The sequence below is a fragment of the Mustela nigripes genome, chromosome 4 (assembly GCF_022355385.1).
Source record: "Mustela nigripes isolate SB6536 chromosome 4, MUSNIG.SB6536, whole genome shotgun sequence".
Lineage (NCBI taxonomy): Eukaryota > Metazoa > Chordata > Mammalia > Carnivora > Mustelidae > Mustela > Mustela nigripes.
This window is the reverse complement of record NC_081560.1, coordinates 161130737-161150434: the sequence shown is the minus strand read 5'-3', so window position 1 is coordinate 161150434 and position 19698 is coordinate 161130737. Positions and strand designations below refer to the sequence as shown.

Below are 19698 nucleotides of genomic sequence, written 5' to 3'. Positions count from 1 at the left end.
AGTGAAGCAAAATTCAAGAAGGTGATAGATTTCCTTGTCCTCATTTACACTGAGGCAAAATTTGCTTAGACTTAGTGTACTGGTCTCAAGTCACGGCACAAGTGGGTGACCAGGTAGCTTGTCATATTAATGAGTCTGAGGCACTAAACACTTTGTTTTCAAGTACTTTTGCTCAAAGGAGTGTGTGTGTGTGTGGGGGGGGGTCGAGTGTCAAATTGAACACCAGAACCCCAGGAATGAGACATTTTCCATGATTTCCATACAGAAGAGGTTAACCCCATAAGTGTTTTTTAATTTAAATTGTATTTTAAAATTTTTATTTTAGAAGTTTTAGATTTATTGGAAAACTGAAGATGTTAGAGTTCTCATATATCCCATAGCCAGTTTCCGTCATTATTAATATTTGCGCTCCCTTTGATGACTAGAGGTCAGGTCTTTGACACCCAGCAGATACTACGTTGCCCTGGTAACAGAGGAACAGGTCGTGTTGAGGCAGGATTCAGGATGAAATGAACACTCACTCCCTCCCTGATCCCAGAACTTGTCATTTGAAATTGTTGGTTGACTTTGCTTTGGGGCACTGTCTCCTCATAAAAGTGGCATCTATCATGGCCACATGTTGGAGCATTCTAAAGTTGCTACTTGCTTTTCCTGCTAAGTCAGTTATTGTTCCAAGATCTGAGTTGCTTTCTTAAGAGTACTTATTATGCTCTCGGAAATACTCTTCTCTCTTCCTTATTTCTCTACCATCCACTGAAAACGTTACCAGTAGCTTCATCACTAATGTGTGGGACCACAGCCCGCCTTCCCCAAGATCTTAATCTCCTTCCAGCCCATTTGTAAAAAATTGTTGACATGATTTTGCTAGTATATTTGTCAGTATAGGTGGGGGGTGTTGGTAAAAAGCTCCTGCTTTTTACTTTTGCATTTTTAAAAAAATATTATTTATTTATTTACTTGACAAGAGATCACAAGTAGGGAGAGTGGCAGGCAGAGAGAGGGGGGGAGGCAGGCTCCCCACTGAGCAGAGAGCCAGACACGGGGCTTGATCCCAGGACCCTGAGATCATTACCTGAGCCGAAGGCAGAGGCTTTAACCCACTGAGCCACCCAGGCACCCCTATTTGTATGATTCTTGACCGAATCCCTGATGGGAAGCAGCAGGTGGACTGGTGGGAGGACTGGACAAGAGACCAGGGGACACCCTGAGGTTCAGTCCTGGCTTCGTGACTAGTTTGCTAGGTGTGAGTTTAAGCGAGTCCCTTCATCTTCCCTGATGAAATGTTTCTTTTATCTGTAAATGAGGAGTTTGGGCCAGGTGATCCCCCAAAGCTCTTTTTAACTCACTGCTTCTCTAAGGCTTTGGACTCTGTTTCTGGCATTTATGTCTTATGAGAGGAAGAAAGCCTATGTCCATGGTGAGGGACACCCTACTGATGGTATTTTTTTTTTAAGATTTTACTTATTTATTTATTTGAGAGAGAGAGAGAGAGAGCATGGGTGGGGAGGGTCAGAGGGGGAAGTAGACTCCTTGCAGAGCAGGGAGCCCCATGCGGGACTTGATCCTGGGACTCCAGGATCATGACCTGAGCTGAAGGCAGTTGTTTAATCGACCTGAGGCACCCAGGCGCCCTTCCCCACCAATGGTATTATGTATATCAAAGCATTAAATCACCCACAGCTGCTGCTTACATTTATGCCTTCTTTCTATTAATGCGAGGAGGAGGACACCAGCTACCAATCATTGAAGGCTTACCACATGTCAAGTGCTATGCTTAGCACTTTATATGAAATATCTAATTTAATTCTCACAAATCACTGATAAATATTGCCATTATATTTCTATTTCCAGGATAAGTCAACTGAGGTTTAGACTATTAGAGTAACATGCCTAAGGTGACAAAGCTAACAATTCACAGAGCCAGGATGCCAACTCTGGCCACCTGATTCTGTACCTGTGCTTCTAACCACTGTATTTGGGAAAGAGCCATGTTCTGGGGCCGAACTGTCTGAGTTCAAATTCTGACTCTGTTGGGACGCTTGGGTGGCTCAGTGGGTTAGGCCTCTCTGCCTTCGGCTCAGGTCATGGTCTCAGGATCCTGGGATCGAGCCCGGCATCAGGCTCTCTGCTCAGCGGGGAGCATGCTTCCCCCACCTCTCCCTACCTGCCTCTCTGCCTACTTGTGTTCTCTCTCTGTCAAATAAATAAATAAAATCTTAAAAAAAAAATTCTGACTCTGTCACCACGGGTAAAATACATAAGCTGCCACACCTTTGTTTTCTCGTCTTTAAAAGGGAGGCTACTAGTATTCTCTATCTTGTAAGGTTGCTGCCATGATTAAAGGAGTTTACTAGGCAATGTGCTTGGAAGGGCGTCTGGAACACAGGAAGCCCTACATAAAGTGCTTGCTCTTGGTGTCGTCATCGTTGTCATCATCATCCGTCATCATCTTATCTGGCGTCAGCTGTAGGTGGAAGAGCATGGCAGCAGAAGCGACAGCTTATGGAAAGTTCTAGAAATGGCGAGGCGACTCGGGGCAGAGACAGGGACCTGTCTAGGTCCGGCTGGAACGCAGCCCGGAAGTAGGGGAGAGGTATGACGGCTCCGGTAGGGACAGACTATGAAAGATGGTGGGGCCAGGACCCCGTCTGCATGCTTGATCGCGCAGGGCGTGGGAGCCCTAGGAAGAGCAGGTGTATCACCGTGCTTCTCCGCCTCGTTCTCACTCAGGGGCGGTTGGAAGATGCGACATCCTCATCGTGTACAGCCCGGATGCCGAGGAGTGGTGCCAGTACCTCCAGGACCTCTTTCTGGCCAGCCGGCAGGTGCGCAGCCAGAAGATGCTGACTTACAGGCTGAGCTCCGACACCTCCTTCTCGGCCAAGGACCTGAACTTCTTCCTCGGCGCCCGCTGTGTCGTGGTGCTCCTGTCCGCCGAGATGGCGCAGTGCTTCTGCCGGCCGGCCCTGCTGCCCCCGCTGCAGAGAGCCTTCCACCCGCCCCACCGCGTGGTGCGGCTGCTGTGCGGGGTGCAGGACAGTGAGGAGTTCCTGGACTACTTTCCCGACTGGGCGCACTGGCAGGAGCTCACCTGTGACGACGAGCCTGAGACCTACGTGGCAGCGGTGAAGAAGGCCATTTCCGAAGGTAAGGTTGTCTTCTCAAGGAAAGCTAACCAAGCCTTAAAAAAAAAAAAAAAAAAAAAGGCTCATCCAGGCCCCAGGCATTTTAGGTGAGACAGCTTTCCTGCCTGTGAGCTGCTTCCAGTTTATCATCAGGGACCTTAGGACTGTTGCGGAAAACGTGTCACTTTGGACAACATGTTTAGAGAGAAATACCCTTCTTCTCTATTTCCCACTAGCTGAGCTTCTGTCTTTTGTCCTGTTTCTCCTTTTAAAGTGGGAAGGTTCTGGTCCCCTTGGCCAGGGCTCATGACTTCATTGGCCCCAGGAAGTGTGACCTACACTCTGATGAACAGTAGCGGAAGGCACGTTCTGGGATGGAGGCATGTCACAGCTCTTCCTCTTTTGCTTTCTATTTTTGCCTCAGTGTGGGCTCTGAGTGGGCTCTGTGTTTATCTCTGTTCTCTTGCTATTTGAGGTCTTACATACCTAATGCCAGCCAAGAAGCCTGGACAGTTATGGGTTGATTTAACAGGGCTCAGTTATCCCTGCTGGGACTCATCCAACCTGTCTCCTCTGATGGGCTGAATCAAGAATTCACTAATTCCCAGTGACCTGACAAAGCTGATGTAGCTTCCTCGGTACTTTTATCCAGCAATAGGCTGCTCTAAACCAATAAATAGGGCCAGATCTCTTAGCCTAGTGGGATCCTGGCTAATTTGTGATATAAATGACAAGCATTAATATAAAACATGTCTCACCTGGATAAGAAATTCTTCTAGGGTTTGCTTTTCCTTACTTCAGAGGATCACAGTGATAGAAAATGCACATAATCCCGTCCTACATGATTGTTCCTCATCACCTTGAGGGAGTTTTGATTTGCCTAAACTTATAAAGAACTGAAGCACAAGTAGCTATTTCTGCAGATGGGCTTCTGTCCCTGCTGGTCCCTTACGATCTTGTGGACAGGTCACTGTGACCCACCAGCCCATCATTCAGGGCTCCGTGGACTTATTGTCCCTGTGCTATCTTCTCATGCTGCATGACCTAACAGATTTCTCTTTAAAATATTCCTGTTATTAAAAAAAAATACATGATAGGAAGGATGCTTTTAATATCGTTTCAAAGAGCCTAATGTTTAGATGTGTGGATAAATCGATCGCCTATAATCATTTACTATTTACTAAGGACTCTGGCTCTGTATGCTCTGAGCCTTCAACTTCAAATGTTTCTGAAAGAATGAAGTGTTCCACAGTGTTTCTGTTCTGTGGTGCTTCTGTTCTGGGAACAAATAACCTGTCATCAGAAAGAGATTATTTTAATGGGAGATTAAAATAAGCTTCTCGGTGGAAACTCTGCCATTCCGCATCAGTGGATAGGTAGGGACAGATGGAGTTCTAGGAAAGAGAAGGAAGAGTGGTGGCTTATGGCTCTGTGGTGTTAGACTTATGGGCTTTGGGATCTGAGGGGTCTGTGTGTGCCAGGATGGCTTGCTTTTCAGGTATACATAGCCATGGCCCTTGGTCGACCCAGTAATGTGGTGCTGTATCTCTGGTTTTTACACTGGGCAAGCTTCTTGAACAAACTCCAGACTCAAGAGTCTGGCAGTATGCCAGAGAGAGCATTGAGCAGGGATAGGGACACTCCATGGCGCTAACTAGGTGCCCAGTATTGGGCAAGTCACTTACCCTCTCCGGGTTTCCATTTCCTTCCCTGTAAGAGGCCAGAATGAGACTTGATCTGAGATACTTTCCAGGGTTGATAACCGATGATTCCCCAAGGCCAGAGAGTCTCGAACATTTCTGAAGCATCACCTTCTCATCACCATTTCACACATGCTTTGACTCCCAGGAAGCTTAGGGTTAAAACAATGTTTAAGAACAGTACTATCCTAAACTAGGTTTCTGATATGATTATGCCCTGAGTTATATTCTCTATAACTTGTGACAACTTATTCTGATACTTCTGTGGTACACATGAGGTTTTCCTAAGGTTCCTCAAAATAAAAGCAAAAAATTAAATTTTCATATACCCCACTACAACAAGATGCCCTTCTCTCATAAAATTAAATACATAAATACATGAGACTTGTATCTTCAACTTTCTGTGTTAAGAAAGAAAATCCCAGTAGGAAATGTAATGGGAAATTGATAATGGGGTTGAATTAATAGTAGGGACAGTAATTATGGAGTTACTGATTGTAGGGTTGTTGAAAGTTATAGGGACACAAATTTCTGGAAACCTTTCTAATGGAGCGTGCAAAGGTGGAACAGATTGCCTTTGGAGTTGGTGAGTTCCACACCCCTGGGAGTATGTGAGTGGAGACCGTCAATGTGCCCTAAAGGGATTCAGCTTTGGAGTCATGGGTGGGCCATGTGACCTTCACAGCCTCTTGACCACAAAATTCCCTTACATGAAATTCCTCTTTTTCAGCAAGAACACATTTCTTCTTCTTTTTTTTTTTTAATTTTTAAAAAAGATTTTATTTATTTATTTGACAGAGAGAGATCACAATTAGGCAGAGAGACAGGCAGAGAAGGAGGGAGAAGCAGGCTTCCCGCTGAGCTGAGAGCCCAATGTGGGGCTCCATCCCAGGACCCTGAGATCATGACCTGATCCGAAGGCAGAGGCTTAACTGCTGAACCACCAAAGCGCCCCTCTTTTTTTTTTTTTTAAAGATTTTATTTATTTATTGGGGGGGAGGCACAGAGAGAGGAGAATGAATCCCAAGCAGATTCCGCACTGAGCACAGAGCCTCGCATGGGGCTCGATCCCACAAACCTGAGATCATGACCTGAGCTAAAATCAACAGTCAAACACTTAACAGACTAAGCCACCCAGCCAGGCTCCCTAGAAACACATTTATATTGTAAATCTTGTCTTCCTCCTGTACCAGGTCTCCCTGGGGGTTCTAATTTTCCCCTGAAGAAATAGTGGTCACATTTCTCCTATGACCTCAGCAGAAGGTAAATGTAAAAAAAAAGACCTCAAGTTACAATCCCTGTAATCCTTAAAAATGGTAAAGCTCCCAGCATGTTTGTGTGTGTGTGTGTGTATATATGTATATTTTCTTAACACTGAAGTACCTTTTGGAAAAACATGACTACTCATGAAGATATACACTGAGACTATTTGAAATTTAGGCTAAGTTTTAGAATATTTAAAACTTAAAGATTAAAACTTTAGAGAGCAGAGCTGGTAATAAGATAATTATTCCAGAAGCTTAGAGTAAATGGTGTTATAGGTAGTCAATTATACTTCTTTTGCTGCTGCATTATCTAAACAAGTGATTCTCAAACTTTCCTGTGTTCAGGAGGACCTGGGGATTTTGTCAGTATGCACATTCTGACTTGGTAGGTCTGGGTGGGGCCCAAGAGTTAGTATTTCTTTCTTCTTCTTCTTCTTCTTTTTTTTTTTTTTAAAGTTTTTATTTATTTTAGAGAGAGAATGTGAGAGAGAGATCACGAGCAGGGCGGAGGGGCAGAGAGAGTAGCAGACTCCCTGCTAAACACGGAGCCTGACGCAGGACTTGATCCCAGGACCGTGGGATCGTGACCTGAGCTGAAGGCAGGTGCTTAACCAACTGAGCCACCCAGGCACCCAAGATTCCACATTTCTAACAAGTTCCCAGATGATGCTGATGCTGCTGGTCAAGGGTCCACTGGGTATGTGAGCAAGGGTCTAAGCCCCTCTTCCTTTGCCAGGTCGGTGGTCAGGTCCCTCTGTAGTGCATGGACCATTTTCTCCAATCTCCACTTTTCTGGAAGTAGAGGCACCATCACATCCAGGTGACTGCTTAATACCTGTCAGTTTAGGTATAAAATTCGGCCACTGTTTGGTGCTTAGGCCAAAAGATTTCAGAGCCAAGTTCCTGAGTTCTCTTCCTCTGCCCCTACTCACAGATTCGATGTGTGAGCTCTGGCAACTTCTAGTCTCAGTTTTCCAGATGTAAGTGGTCCTGACATTAGAGGAAGATTATACTTCCATCACGATCCTTACTGCTTTTTCGTTTGATAGGCCTGCTGATCATAATTACCATTCCACTAAAAAGTGTTTTCGAGGTTTTATTTTATTTCCCACCTCCTTTCCAAATTTGTCAGCTACCTTAAAATTGAGCAGATGTTTTAATTAGAGTCTTTAGTGTGTTGGAGCAGGCAGTTTGCTTCCTAGGATCTTCATCTGTAAAATGATGGGGTTGGACCACATGATTTGGAAGGTTTCTTCCAGCCCCCAGCACTGTAATATATCATTATAAGTTTTCCGAGAAGATGGCAAATTACTCAGAACACTGGAATTGATTCTGTTTAGTTGCAAAATGTCTGCAGTGATATATACCCAGTGCACAGAACACTGAACTATTGTTCTGGATTTTTTTTTTTAATTTGTTGGGTGATTATTTTAAAATAAGGAAGTGAGAAAAACCCAGGTACAGCATAGAAATTATTTCCTCTTTTTAGTGGAGCTGTATTCTTTGCTGCAAATCTCCCTGGAATACAAAAATAGATTGTTAGTCTGTGTGGGAAAAGACTTGTTAGGTGGTGCTGAGTTTGGTTTCCAAAGTTCTCATCATTGTGTGTGTGTGTGTGTGTGTGTGTGTGTGTGTGTGTGTGTGTGTGTGTGTAGGGGGAAGAGAAGCAGTAAACCTTATTCTTCTAATATTATTCAGTATTATACTGGAGATCCCACCTGTTTCTTTATATGCATTGTTTTCCCTCTGCCTCCCCTGTCCCCCATCATGCTTGTACTTCAGCAATTCCAGGTGGTACCCAGAATTATAGTGTATTTTGCCTTTTGTTCCCATGGGGAACATTTAGAGGCATATGCGCATATCTGGCCTTCCTTTGAATGTTCTAATCTGAATATTCTACTGGAGTTTAGAAGAAAGATACTTAAAAATGCTTTCAGCTCATCATATGGATTCCAAAATCTTTTCCTAAATATAAAAAGGAATATTTTTTTTTCTGAAATGAAGTAAACGTGTATTCATCATGTTTAAAAAAATTTTAAAAAATACCTTAAGATTATTCTTCACTTTTCCCCTTTTACAAATAATGTTGCAGCATATCTTCCTGCAGCTTTGTGCCTAAATCTTTGTGGGTCTATGGATTTCCCTGCTCCTCTCTCTGTAGACTCCTGGGACAGAGCAGCATCACTGCTCTGGGTGTCTTCCTACCTGTCTCCCTATGACCTGAATCCGTGGCCTCTCTTACTACAGGTTTTTGTTGTTGTGCTTTAATTTTTTTTCTTTCCCTTTATGCCTGATTAAGTCCATTATTTACATGTACAGTTTTTCTTGTAGAGATACACATGTGGAGAAATGCTTTTTTGACAGTTATTAGGAGTAACGCAGAGGGCACTTTATGCGCATTTATTCTCCTCCTCTCCCCTGCCATGACCCTGCGTGGGTGGATAGTTTTATTGCCATTTCTCAGACAAGAAAACTAAGGTTCAGAGAGTGTAAATGACTTGCACAAAGACGGGAACAGCTCTCTTTGGAACTGAGGGCCTTCGGACTCTAGAATGCTCTCCACGTTGCCTTGCTTTCTCCTAAGTCTCCTTTCACTGCCCTTGTTTTCCATGGGGAGACAGGAGGGATGAAGAAAGCTCATGGAAGAAGCAGTATCAGGGATGAGGAAGCTTCCCTGAGTTCTCTAGACCACTTTGTTTCAAGGGCCAGTGAGTGGGCTCCTGCCCCAGACATACTGAACCAGACTCTCAGGGGGTTAGTCCCAGGAAAGTGAATTTCCACAAGCCTTGCCCGTTGCTTCTGAGGCACAGCCGTGTTCTGGGGGCTCTGCTCTTTGCCTGATGCCCTGTCCCTCAGCCTTCTGCTTAGAGGAGCAGGTGGCAGCTCAGGCCCCTGTGATGAGGCGGGTCACGGGGCAGAGGTCCCAGGGGCTTGGAGCTTGGCCACACGCATGACTCGCTTCCACGTCACAGGGAGCAGCCCTCAGAGAAGGGGGGAGGGTCAGACCCTTGTAGCAAAGGGGAAGTCACTGCACCCTCCCTGCTCTCCTTCATGCGGTGGCCATACTGATGGTAAGTCATTCACTTCTGGGGCTTCTGTGGTTCCCTGCAGAGGCTGAGGGGAGAATCTGACCTTTGGCCTCTTGAATCGGACTAAATTTTGTTCTGCTGCTCTCCTGCCTAAAGGCTGTGGGTGTTTGGATCTGCTCTTTCTCTGCTGTGGCTTAACCACTCTGCAGTGGGCTCCTGAAGCCTCCCGAAATGTCCCCCTGCAAGGAGACTTTCTTCAGTACCCTCATTCCCTTTCCGCAATAATCTTTGACTCGGGGAAGAAGGTGCCCGGCTGGGGTAGCTGACTGACATCCACCCTGCTGTTCGCTAAAAAGTCACAGCGTGACTCAGGGTCCTTTGGGTTTCCCTTGCCAGGTGCCCTGCCCGCGCTGTAGAATAAGGTAAGTTCACCCTGGGAGCTGCGCCTGAAACAATTAACAAGGGCGAGTCGACGTGGGGGCCCTTGGAACTTTCCCCCCCTGAGGCCTCTGAGGTCCCCACGATTATGAATTTTCCCACAGAGCCGTGAGCCCCAGGTGGCGCGGTACAATTGGCTGCCCCTGCAGCTTCGTCAGCGGCTCCGGAGGAGGCTGCCTCCTCCCAGTTCATTAGCTTTCCTGTCGCCCCTGGAGGAAGGTATCTGCAAGTCCCTTTGTCAGCTGTGGTTGGTTGGTTGGTTGGTGAGATGCAGTGAAGAGGGAGTGATGAATGTTCAAGTTTCCTCTTCTGGGAAAATATCCTTCACACCTGTCTTTGTCTCGATTTTTCTATCACACGCTGGGATGGAAATACTAGATATAGGAGTTTCTCTGGTTACTTTCTTACCCTGTTGTTTCGGTATGTTTTTGATCTTGCTTCTTCTGGGACTGTTGGTGGTAGAAAATACTAGAACTCAGGAGAACCTGACACAGATTTTACCCTTTTCTATAGACATTCTTTCATTTGGTCCATGCAGTTTCCCTGTAAGGAAGATCTTATTTTTATGCCCATTTTAAAGATGAGGAAAACAAGGCCTAGGCAGGTACAGTGACTTATCCAAAGTCATGCAGCTGCTTGTCCATAAAATGTCAGGACAAGGACCTCCTGCTATCCAATCCAAGGCCTACTCATGGCCTTATCTATATACCACAACCAGCTTTTCATCTGATATATATTCCCTGGGCATCTACCATTTCCAATGTCCTGTGCTGGGATAGAGCAGGGAAAAGACAGATGTAGTCACTGCTGTAATGGGGGCTACGTTCTAGAGCAGTGCTGTCCAAAAAAGGTACAATGTGAGCCACATGTGGAATTTAAGGTTTTCTTGTAGCTGCAGAAAAAGAAAAAAGTAAAAAGAAATTTTAATAATATGGCTTACTTATTTTCTTTTTCTTTTTTAAAAAAGATTTTATTTATTTATTTGACAGAGAGAGAGAGATCACAAGTAGGCAGAGAGGCAGGCAGAGAGAGGGAAACAAGCTCCCCACTGAGCAGAGAGCCTGATTCGGTGCTCAATCCCAGGACCCTGAGACCATGACCTGAGCCAAAGGCAGAGGCTTAACCCACTGAGCCACCCAGGTGCCCCTAATATGGCTTACTTAAGCCAATATATCTAAAATATTGTCATTTCAACATATAATCAATATGAATAGTATCAATGAGATATTTTACATCTTTTTTTTTTTTTTTTTAATACCAAGTCTTTGAAATCTGGTACGTAGTTTACACTTCGAGAACACACTGCAGATGTTCAACAGCCAGCTGTGGCCAGTGGCTACCATACTGGACAGTGTAGATCAAGAACGGTGCTTACTTTTTGGAGAATTGGAACCCTATCAGTTAAAATTTAATACGTTAAATGTCATGTGTGTTAACAATATGCCTATCCTGGTTTTTCCATTCATTCATATATTTGGTCAATAAGTCATTTAGAAAGTTTTGAATGAACATCTGTCTGCCAGGTGCTGGCCTATATATAATACCTCTTTATCTTTTTATTTCCTTTCTTCCCTTTCTATATTTTGTTAGCTGTTTAGCTGTATTCCCAGGCTCTAGAAGTTCAGTGTCAGTTGAGACAGTATTAGCTTTGATTAACAACAGATTTCTGTCCTTGAAATGATCAGGTTATCATCCGGACCAGTGAGACTGAGTTCCTGGCTACCTAAGTGAAGACAATCGAACCAGGGTGTTTGTAGATTTATAATTTAAAAAAAAGTTACATTTATACCAATATATGCATAGAGAGCTTTTTTTCTTGGAAGGATACACAAGAAATTTTTTTAAAGAAGATTGATTTTATTTATTTATTTATTTATTTATTTATTTATTTGATAGAGAGAGATCACAAGCAGGCAGAGAGTGGGGGAAACAGGCTCCCTGCTGAGCAGAGAGCCTGATGCGGGGCTTGAACCCAGGACCCCGAAACCACGATCTGAGCCAAAGGCAGAGGCTTAACCCACTGAGCCACCCAGGTGCCCCAAGAAATTTTTTTTTTAAAGACCTTTTATTTATTTATTTGACAGAGAGGTCACACGTAGGCAGAGAGGCAGGCAGAGAGAAAGGAGGAAGCAGGCTCCTTCCTGAGCAGAGAGTCTGAAGTGGGGCTCGATCCCAAGACCCTGAGATCATGACCTGAACCGAAGGCAGAGGCTTAACCCGCTGAGCCACCCAGGGGCCCCAAGAAATTTTTGGTAGTAGTTGCTTTTGGGTGGATGGAAGGCTTTTTGTCTTAGACGTTTCTCTGCCGTTTCCCTTTATCTACTATGTTCATGTTTTACTTTCAGTTAGGAATTTTAAAAGAGAGAAATGATGGAGTTGTGGGGAATTCCAGGATCCAGAGGAAGGAGTTGGGTTTGTACCCAGCTAATCCAAGTAGGTTGAATTCAGGTTAAATTCGTTTATATGAACTCCTTGGCCTTTTTCTCAGAGTCATGGGACTGATCTTCTGGGTAACGGGGAAAGATAGGGCATTGGTTTGTTTACAGTTGTGATATCTGTACCTTCACTCACTCCATGTGGGCTAAAGCCTGCTGCTTATCATTAAGTCATATTTTTACACTTGTCAAATCAAATCTGGATTGATGGCCTCTTAGGGTGCTACATATTGTCTTTATGATGAGAAGTAAGAAAACATGGGTGTATATTTCACGGACTCTGACACTAACTGCTTTTGCCTCCTTGGGCACGTCACTTGGACGAGTCACCCTATATCTGTTCTTATCCTTTTCAAAAAGCTGGGAGGTAAGTGCTATGGTCAGTGCTGTGAGTTGTGTAAGACTGATGAATCACAGACCTGTACCCTTGAAACAAATAATACATTGTATGTCAATAAAAAAGAAAAAAGAGAGAACTCTCAGGGTGATAGAAATGCTCTATATACTTGATTGCAGTGGTAGTTCCATGACTATGTATCTTTGTTAAAACTCACAGAACTGTGTATACCAAAAGTATGAATTTTACTGTGTGTAAATTACACCATAATAAACCTGACTTGGGAAAAATTAAAAATAAAATAAAAATAAAATAATAAAAAGCTGGGGCGACTGCAGGTTAACATCTGAGACTTTTACAGCCAATGAAATCCATGTGTTTCCACTGTGTGTGGTTGAACATGGCTTACTTTGCATTGCTGAGTCTTAATCTGACAGTTTTCAAAATTCCATCAAGGTATAGTGTTTTATTTCAGCGAACAAGTTGTCGTTCACAATAGTATTTTAGACAGAACCTTAAACGACATCATAATAGCTTTCAGTTTTATGGACGTTACTCCAAGTTGAGTCTTAGGAGAATATAACATGATGCTGTGGGAATGAAAAAATGCATGTATTTAATATTTTACACATACTGCTTATTATGGTCCATGTGTGGATTTATGAATGTGGCTCTATAGGAAAATAATGGGGTGGGGGGGAAATGGAGGCAAATATGCGTGACAAAATAGGTCTGTTAATTTCCCGATTATTACAGGATGTTTTGACAGCTTTTCAATTTAGTTTCCACTGCCATTCACATGACTGAGAGTGTGTCCGAGATGACCAAGGAAATAGGATGATTTATGCTATACATGACTCTATCTGCCTGTTGGAGAAATTACTGGAACCACAGGAGGCTTGTCATATGGACTTTTGAGAGGAAGACTTCCTGTTTTAGCTATTTTGCTATAGTTTAGGCAAAAAGTGGTTGATTGGTTTTCCAAGACACCCAAGAAATGAGCAAAATCTAATTGATAAAATTGCCTTTTCTGTGGGGAAAAAGCGCTTGGAAGCTATTTTAGTTTCACTGTGTTTATGTTTTTAAAGAAAACACTGCTGATATCTTAAGCATGACAAATAGAATATCAATTCCCTATCACTCAGTTCATGGGGGTTGGATGGATGTCTGCATGCATGGGTGCTTTCATGGATGGTTGTCTATTTTCCTTACTCTTGGTAGGGAAACTTACTTTTTTTTTTTTTTTTTAAAGATTTTGTTTACTTACTTGACAGATAGAGATCACAGGTAGACAGAGAGGCAGACAGAGAGAGATGGGGAAGCAGGTTCCTGGCTGAGCAGAGAGCCCGACTCGAGGCTCGATCCCAGGACCCTGAGATCATGACCTGAGCCAAAAGTAGAGGCTTTAACCCACTGAACCACCCAGGTGCCCCATCTTACTTACTTTTGAATGCTTCTGTTAGAGAGGAAGCTATCCCTCTCATGAGTATCCTCCTTAGACGTCTGTGCTGCTGGTGTCATTTGGATCATCAACCATTTCCCTAGAGCAGGTTTGTCTTGCGTCATGTAGTAGGGATGTAGCTACAGAGAAACTTGAAGCTGATTCAAAGCAAGACAGGGTGATAGAGTACATCTTTTTTATTGGGTCCATATGTAAAAACAGACCATGTATGACATCCTGTTCCCCAAAAGAATCAGTATGCTGTTATAGAAACTAACAATCAGAATCGTTTGCTCCGTGAGGGGGTATGGGTGTGTCCCTCTGTAGCAGAGATTAAATTGGATGTGTCCTCTTTAAAGGAGATCATTAAAGTGAAGATATCTGAAGAGTTCAAAAGAGACCTCTAGATTTGGCTTAGTCATTTTGGAAATTCCTTGGTACTTTTTCTTCTGGGTTTATGCCTTCTGCGTATGTGTATCTTCCCTATCGCTCTTACAAGGCTAGACTTATAGCAGCTTCTTATTTAAAAGAATTCTGGTTGAACATACATATTTTGTCTGCCAAGTTGCCAGTTTCACAAACAGCCTGCTGGCTCTCTCTCGAACATCTGATAACACAGGAAGTAGAGGGGAGGCTGATGATGAAATGAAAGTGCTCTAATTTTAAAAGTGGACTAAATAAGTTTCCTTTTACATGTACAGCTAATGTCTGAGGCCATAATTGTAGTTAAAGCTTGCAGAAAGGCAGATACCCATCAAAGCTAGCAGACAGAAGAATATTCATGCTAGCTGCTGACCTCCCCCCACTTTTTTTTGAGCATGTAAAATGTGGGGAAACATTTCTTGTGCAGGATACAGATTTAGCATTCCTGACGAAGTCAACCTGTTACTTGTTATGGAACAGATTCCCCCTTTCATTTTCTAGAACTTTGTGAATATCATTTCTCAAAGCATTTCTCTGTGTCGCCAGAGGTCTCCGGCTGTAATTGTGAAGTGTTTCTGTGTTAGAAGCTTTTCAGGAAAAATGTTAATACTGAAAGAATTGTGCACTCATTTGGCTGCCTGAATGTTTATTTTTGTTTTGTATTCACTTGGAAATCAGAGTCCCAGGGTTTGTAGAAACCCTTCATTTAGCATCATTTCACCCCAGGCACTTTTATGGGCTGGGGTGTTCATGTGGTTATAACTTGTCCATACTCTGGAAATAAGAGTCTCTGATGGGAGAATAGGGACAGAGCCTCTGAGTTCACAGGATCAAAATATAGAATATTAATATTAGAATATTATATATTCTAATAATATTAGAATTAATATTCTAATATAATATTAGAATGGGATGATCTGGCCTATTCCCTTTACTTTAAAATGAATGAAGAGGGACCCAGAGGAATTCGAGGACTTACTAATGTTACACAGTTAGTGGCAGAAATGAGACTTAATTTATGTTTATATTTAAAAATATTTATTGAGTTTATGGAGTGGTTGTCATGGGAGTTGCACTCTGCAAGGTCCTGAGAAGATGTGATGAAAAAGTCAACTTGATTGCTGCCCTTGCAAAGAGTCTGTGTTTAGGAGAGGGCCATTAAACCACTGTTTGTCCCATTAATTACCTAATGCCAGGTATGTCCAGCATTATGAGGCAGAAGTCTGAGAGCTCCTTTTGAATAAAAAGGGGACCTGAGATATCTTGACTGCTTCTTTGATAGTTCCTCAATGCATCCATTACGGAAAGAATGAGTTTCCTGAGCAAAGAATGAGTTTCCTGAGTGTCCACCTTGGAAAAGAGAAGGAAGGCTGTGTCTTCCAATGATGGCAGAAGTTATGCAGTTGGTAAGACACTCGGGTGGCTCAGTCAGTTAAGCTTTTTTTATTTCATCTCAGATCATGATCTCAGGGTCCTGAGACTGAGCCTTGCATCAGGCTCTGCACTGGGTGTGGGACGTGCTTAATTAAGATTCCCTCTCCCTCTCCGTCGGCTCCTACCCACTCCTCTCTCTTTTCCTGACTTTAAAAAAAAAAAGCTATATGTATGGTTGCCTAATGATAACACAGAGCCCAGTTAACCATGGCTTTCAGGCAGGTTAGTCATTTTTCTCAGAGTAATGGTTAGACTGTCTAAAATTCTACAGTAGCTTTATTCAAGCACTCCGTTTTAAAATGAGCGCTTGGTTTCTTTCCTTAAATTTGAAGACAGCAGTGATGTTAGGGGTTCTACTTCATCTAAATGTGTGTTGGTTGGAAGGGTGGGCTAAAGATAAGTTGGAAATTAGTAAGGATCAATATAAAATTCAGCACAGGGTTCAAGAAAATAATTGAACAGTTGTGCAAAACAGAGTGAAGGAATAAATATTTTAAGAATAACATTTGTAAGAAGATGTAGTAGTTTTAGTTGGAGGCGAGCTAAACGTGGTCGACAGAGCAACGCCACCTTCCAAAAACAGTAAATGCCACAAGAAGGTTTATGAACAGGAGGACTAGGGTCGGAGAAGAGGCTATTCATCTATCCTGGGTTAGTCAGCTTCCCTGGAGGCGTGTTTACTGTTTTCATGGGAGGCACGTACAGATATTCATCTGTCCATCCATCCGTTATCATCCCCCGTCAGGAGAGTGGGGATACCCAGTGCCTGGCAGTGCTGCTCATGTATCAGACCCTCAGGAAACTGTGAAATGACCAAACGGAGTGAAGGAGAGAATTTCACATTCTGTCACATGATAAACCATTAAAGGAAATAAGTTTGTGGAGAAAAGAAGTTTCACTGGAGCCATGGAAACTGCCTTCCGAGTTTTGAAGTTTCTGTCCCGTGGGAGGCAGGGGGTGAGACTTTTCTGTTTCCATGGTGGGAAGGGGCAAGGAGCCATCAAGGGAAGTTGCAGTGATGGCAGTGACACGAGTTTAGTTCATAATCCGAAGACAGGTGATGTTGGGAAAAGGTCAAAATGGATATTCTTTTTTTAATATTTTATTTATTTATTTGATGGACAGAGATCACAAGTAGGCAGAGAGGCAGGCAGAGAGAGAGAGAAGGGGAAGCAGGCTCCCTGCTGAGCAGAGAGCCCAATACGGGGCTCGATCCCAGGATCCTGAGATCATAACCTGAGCTGAAGGCAGAGGTTTTAACCCACCGAGCCACCCAGGTGCCCCCAAAGTGGATATTCTTTTTTTTAAATAATTTTTAAAATAAACATATAATGTATTATTAGTCCCAGGGGTATGGGTGTGTGAATCACCAGGTTTACACATTTCACAGCACTCACCACAGCACATACCCGCCCAATGTCCATAACCCAACCACCCTCCCCCTACCCCCCTCTCCCCCGGCAACCCTCAGTTTGTTTTGTGAGATTAAGAGTCTTATGATTTGTCTCCCTCCCGATCCCATCTTGTTTCATTTATTCTTTTCCTACACCCCAAACCCCCCACATTGCATCTCTACTTTCTCATATCAGGGAGATCATATGATAGTTGTCTTTCTCTGACTGACTTATTTTGCTAAGCATAATACCCTCTAGTTCCACATCATAGCAAATGGCAAGATTTCATTTCTTTTGATGGCTGCATAGTATTCCATTGTATATATATATATACACCACCTATTCTTTATCCGTTCATCTGTTGATGGACATCTAGGTTCTTTCCATAGTTTGGCTATTGTGGACATTGCTGCTATAAACATTTGGGTGCATGTGCCCCTTTGGATCACTACATTTGTATCTTTAGGGTAAATACCCAGTAGTATTTACCCTACTTTGGGTAGGATAAATTGCTGGGTCGTAGGCTTGCTCTATTTTCAACTTTTTGAGGAACCTCCATGCTGTTTTCCAGAGTGGTTGCACCAGCTTGCATTCCCACCAACAGTGTAGGAGGGTTCCCCTTTCTCTGCATCCTCGCCAGCATCTGTCATTTCTTGACTTGTTAATTTTAGCCATTCTGACTGGTGTGAGTTGGTATCTCATTGTGGTTTTGATGTGTATTTCCCTGAGGCTGAGTGATGTGGAGCACTTTTTCATGTGTCTTTTGGCCATCTGGATGTCTTCTTTGCAGAAATGTCTGTTCATGTCCTCTGCCCATTTCTTGATTGGATTATTTGTTCTTTGGCTGTTGAGTTTGATAAGTTCTTTATAGATTTTGAATATTAACCCTTTATCTGATATGTCGTTTACAAATATCTTCTCCCATTCTGTCAGTTGTTTTTGGTTTTGTTAACGTTTCCAAAGTGGAAATTCTTAAGCAAAGGTCAAAATTTTGTAGTAAATACTAAAAAAAAGAAAAAAAGTAAATAAATAAAAATTTAAAAATTGGGCTTTATTTTGGAAAGGAAAACTAAACATTAAGAAAGTAAGTTAATTTGATCATATGACACAGTTTTGATTTTAAGTTCAGCTATATGCTAATTATTAAGCCACACAAAGACTGAACCAGCTGTTGCTGGGTTTTATGTAAGAGGGATTAAATATAAATTTCTGACAGTTTGATGCTAGCACAAGATAACCTTCCTTAGTTCATATTTGACTTTTTAAAAACGGTTGTATTGGGGTGCCTGGGTGGCTCAGTGGGTTAAAGCCTCTGCCTTTGGCTCAGGTCATGATCCTAGGGTCCTGGGATCAAGCCCCACATCGGGCTCTCTACTCAGCAGGAAGCCTGCTTCCTCCTCTCTGCCTACTTGTGATCTCTCTCTGTCAAATAAATAAATAAAATCTTAAAAAAAATAAAAACAGTTGTATTGAAATATGATTGACTTTTACCATTTTCAAAGTTTCCTCTCAGTCATTATGTATTCTTATAATTCACTTTTGATTATTAGGCAGCATTCCTGTGGACTTTTCCTGTCAGTTGGTACCCTTACCCATGGGCAGTAGCTTTACATGTGATTCAGTTTTCCAACATTACTTTCATCAACCTCATAAATTTCTGCATCTTTTGCAAAATCTTGAATAACCTGATACAAGCAAATCACATTGCATTCATGGTTTGTAATAGAGAAATCCTAAATCTGAATGAGAACAAGCAATAAAAACATGACTTAATGGATGAGAATATACACCATGATTAAGCAAGCAGAGATGTTTAAGTGGAGACCAATTTTGTAAATGATCATTTTGTTAGTAAATACTTTTATGTTATGAAAAATTGAATTTTCTATGTTACCATAGCTATGGAGACTTGAGATAGGAATACTGGGAAGATGATAAGGCTGTCAGTTAGAAGCCTCTAACAAGCTTTGTTCCACCAAGCAAATAACTGAGGGAATGAATATTCTGGCACATTTGTAACCCATTCCATTGCTAGACTAGTTGGGAACCTTTGCTATTGATGACAGAATCTTGAGTCACAACAGTCTTGGTTGGTGTGAACACTGGCCCCAAGCCAATGCATGATGTCTAACAGTTTATTTGCAATTAGGTCCCAAACCTCATCTCTCCCCCCATTTCCACCCCTACTAGAAAACAAACTGGATTATTCCATTGTAGCATGGCAGAGAGAGAAAGTCCTGGCTTACTGGTTTCCAGGAAAAAGAGCTGGGGGTTTGAGATGGTTTGTTGCTCTTTGTGAATCTGCAAGGTGTCACGACTGCTTTAAGATGCAGTCTTGAACTGCCCTTCTGGATAGTGGTCAGACTGGACGAAGCGGCAGCCCTTCTTGTATTGTACACGGATTCTGTGTTACCCATCTGGAGTAGCTGTTGGCAGAAGGTGGGTGTGTGGAGAGTTAGGTTGGGGGGGGACTGGTATACAGAAAGAACAGATAAGCCAGCTCTCTTCGTTTAAGGCCGACTTAGAAAGGTGTGGGTATTACTCTAGACTTGTTTGTAAGGAGAGAACCCCAAGTTGGACAAAAGGGAAATTAACAAAGAGGAAGGTCAGGAGTGCAGTTGGTCCTGAGAAATAATCTAGAACTAAGGACTTGAACTCTGCATTACCTCTTCACCTC

At 42.8% G+C, this 19698-nt stretch overlaps 1 protein-coding gene across 2 annotated transcripts in view; it reads left to right on the top strand.

The window, feature by feature from the left end:
• Positions 1 to 19698, top strand: part of PIK3AP1 (phosphoinositide-3-kinase adaptor protein 1) — a 113242-nt gene that overhangs the window by 4910 nt on the left and 88634 nt on the right. Inside the window, exon 2 of one of the 2 annotated variants that reach the window (XM_059398241.1) lies at positions 2731 to 3147. In XM_059398241.1, coding sequence (XP_059254224.1) covers positions 2731 to 3147 — 417 coding nt within the window. Of the gene's footprint in view, positions 1 to 2730; positions 3148 to 9136; positions 9162 to 19698 lie in introns of those variants that run through there. The other variant, XM_059398243.1, reaches the window with a different exon arrangement.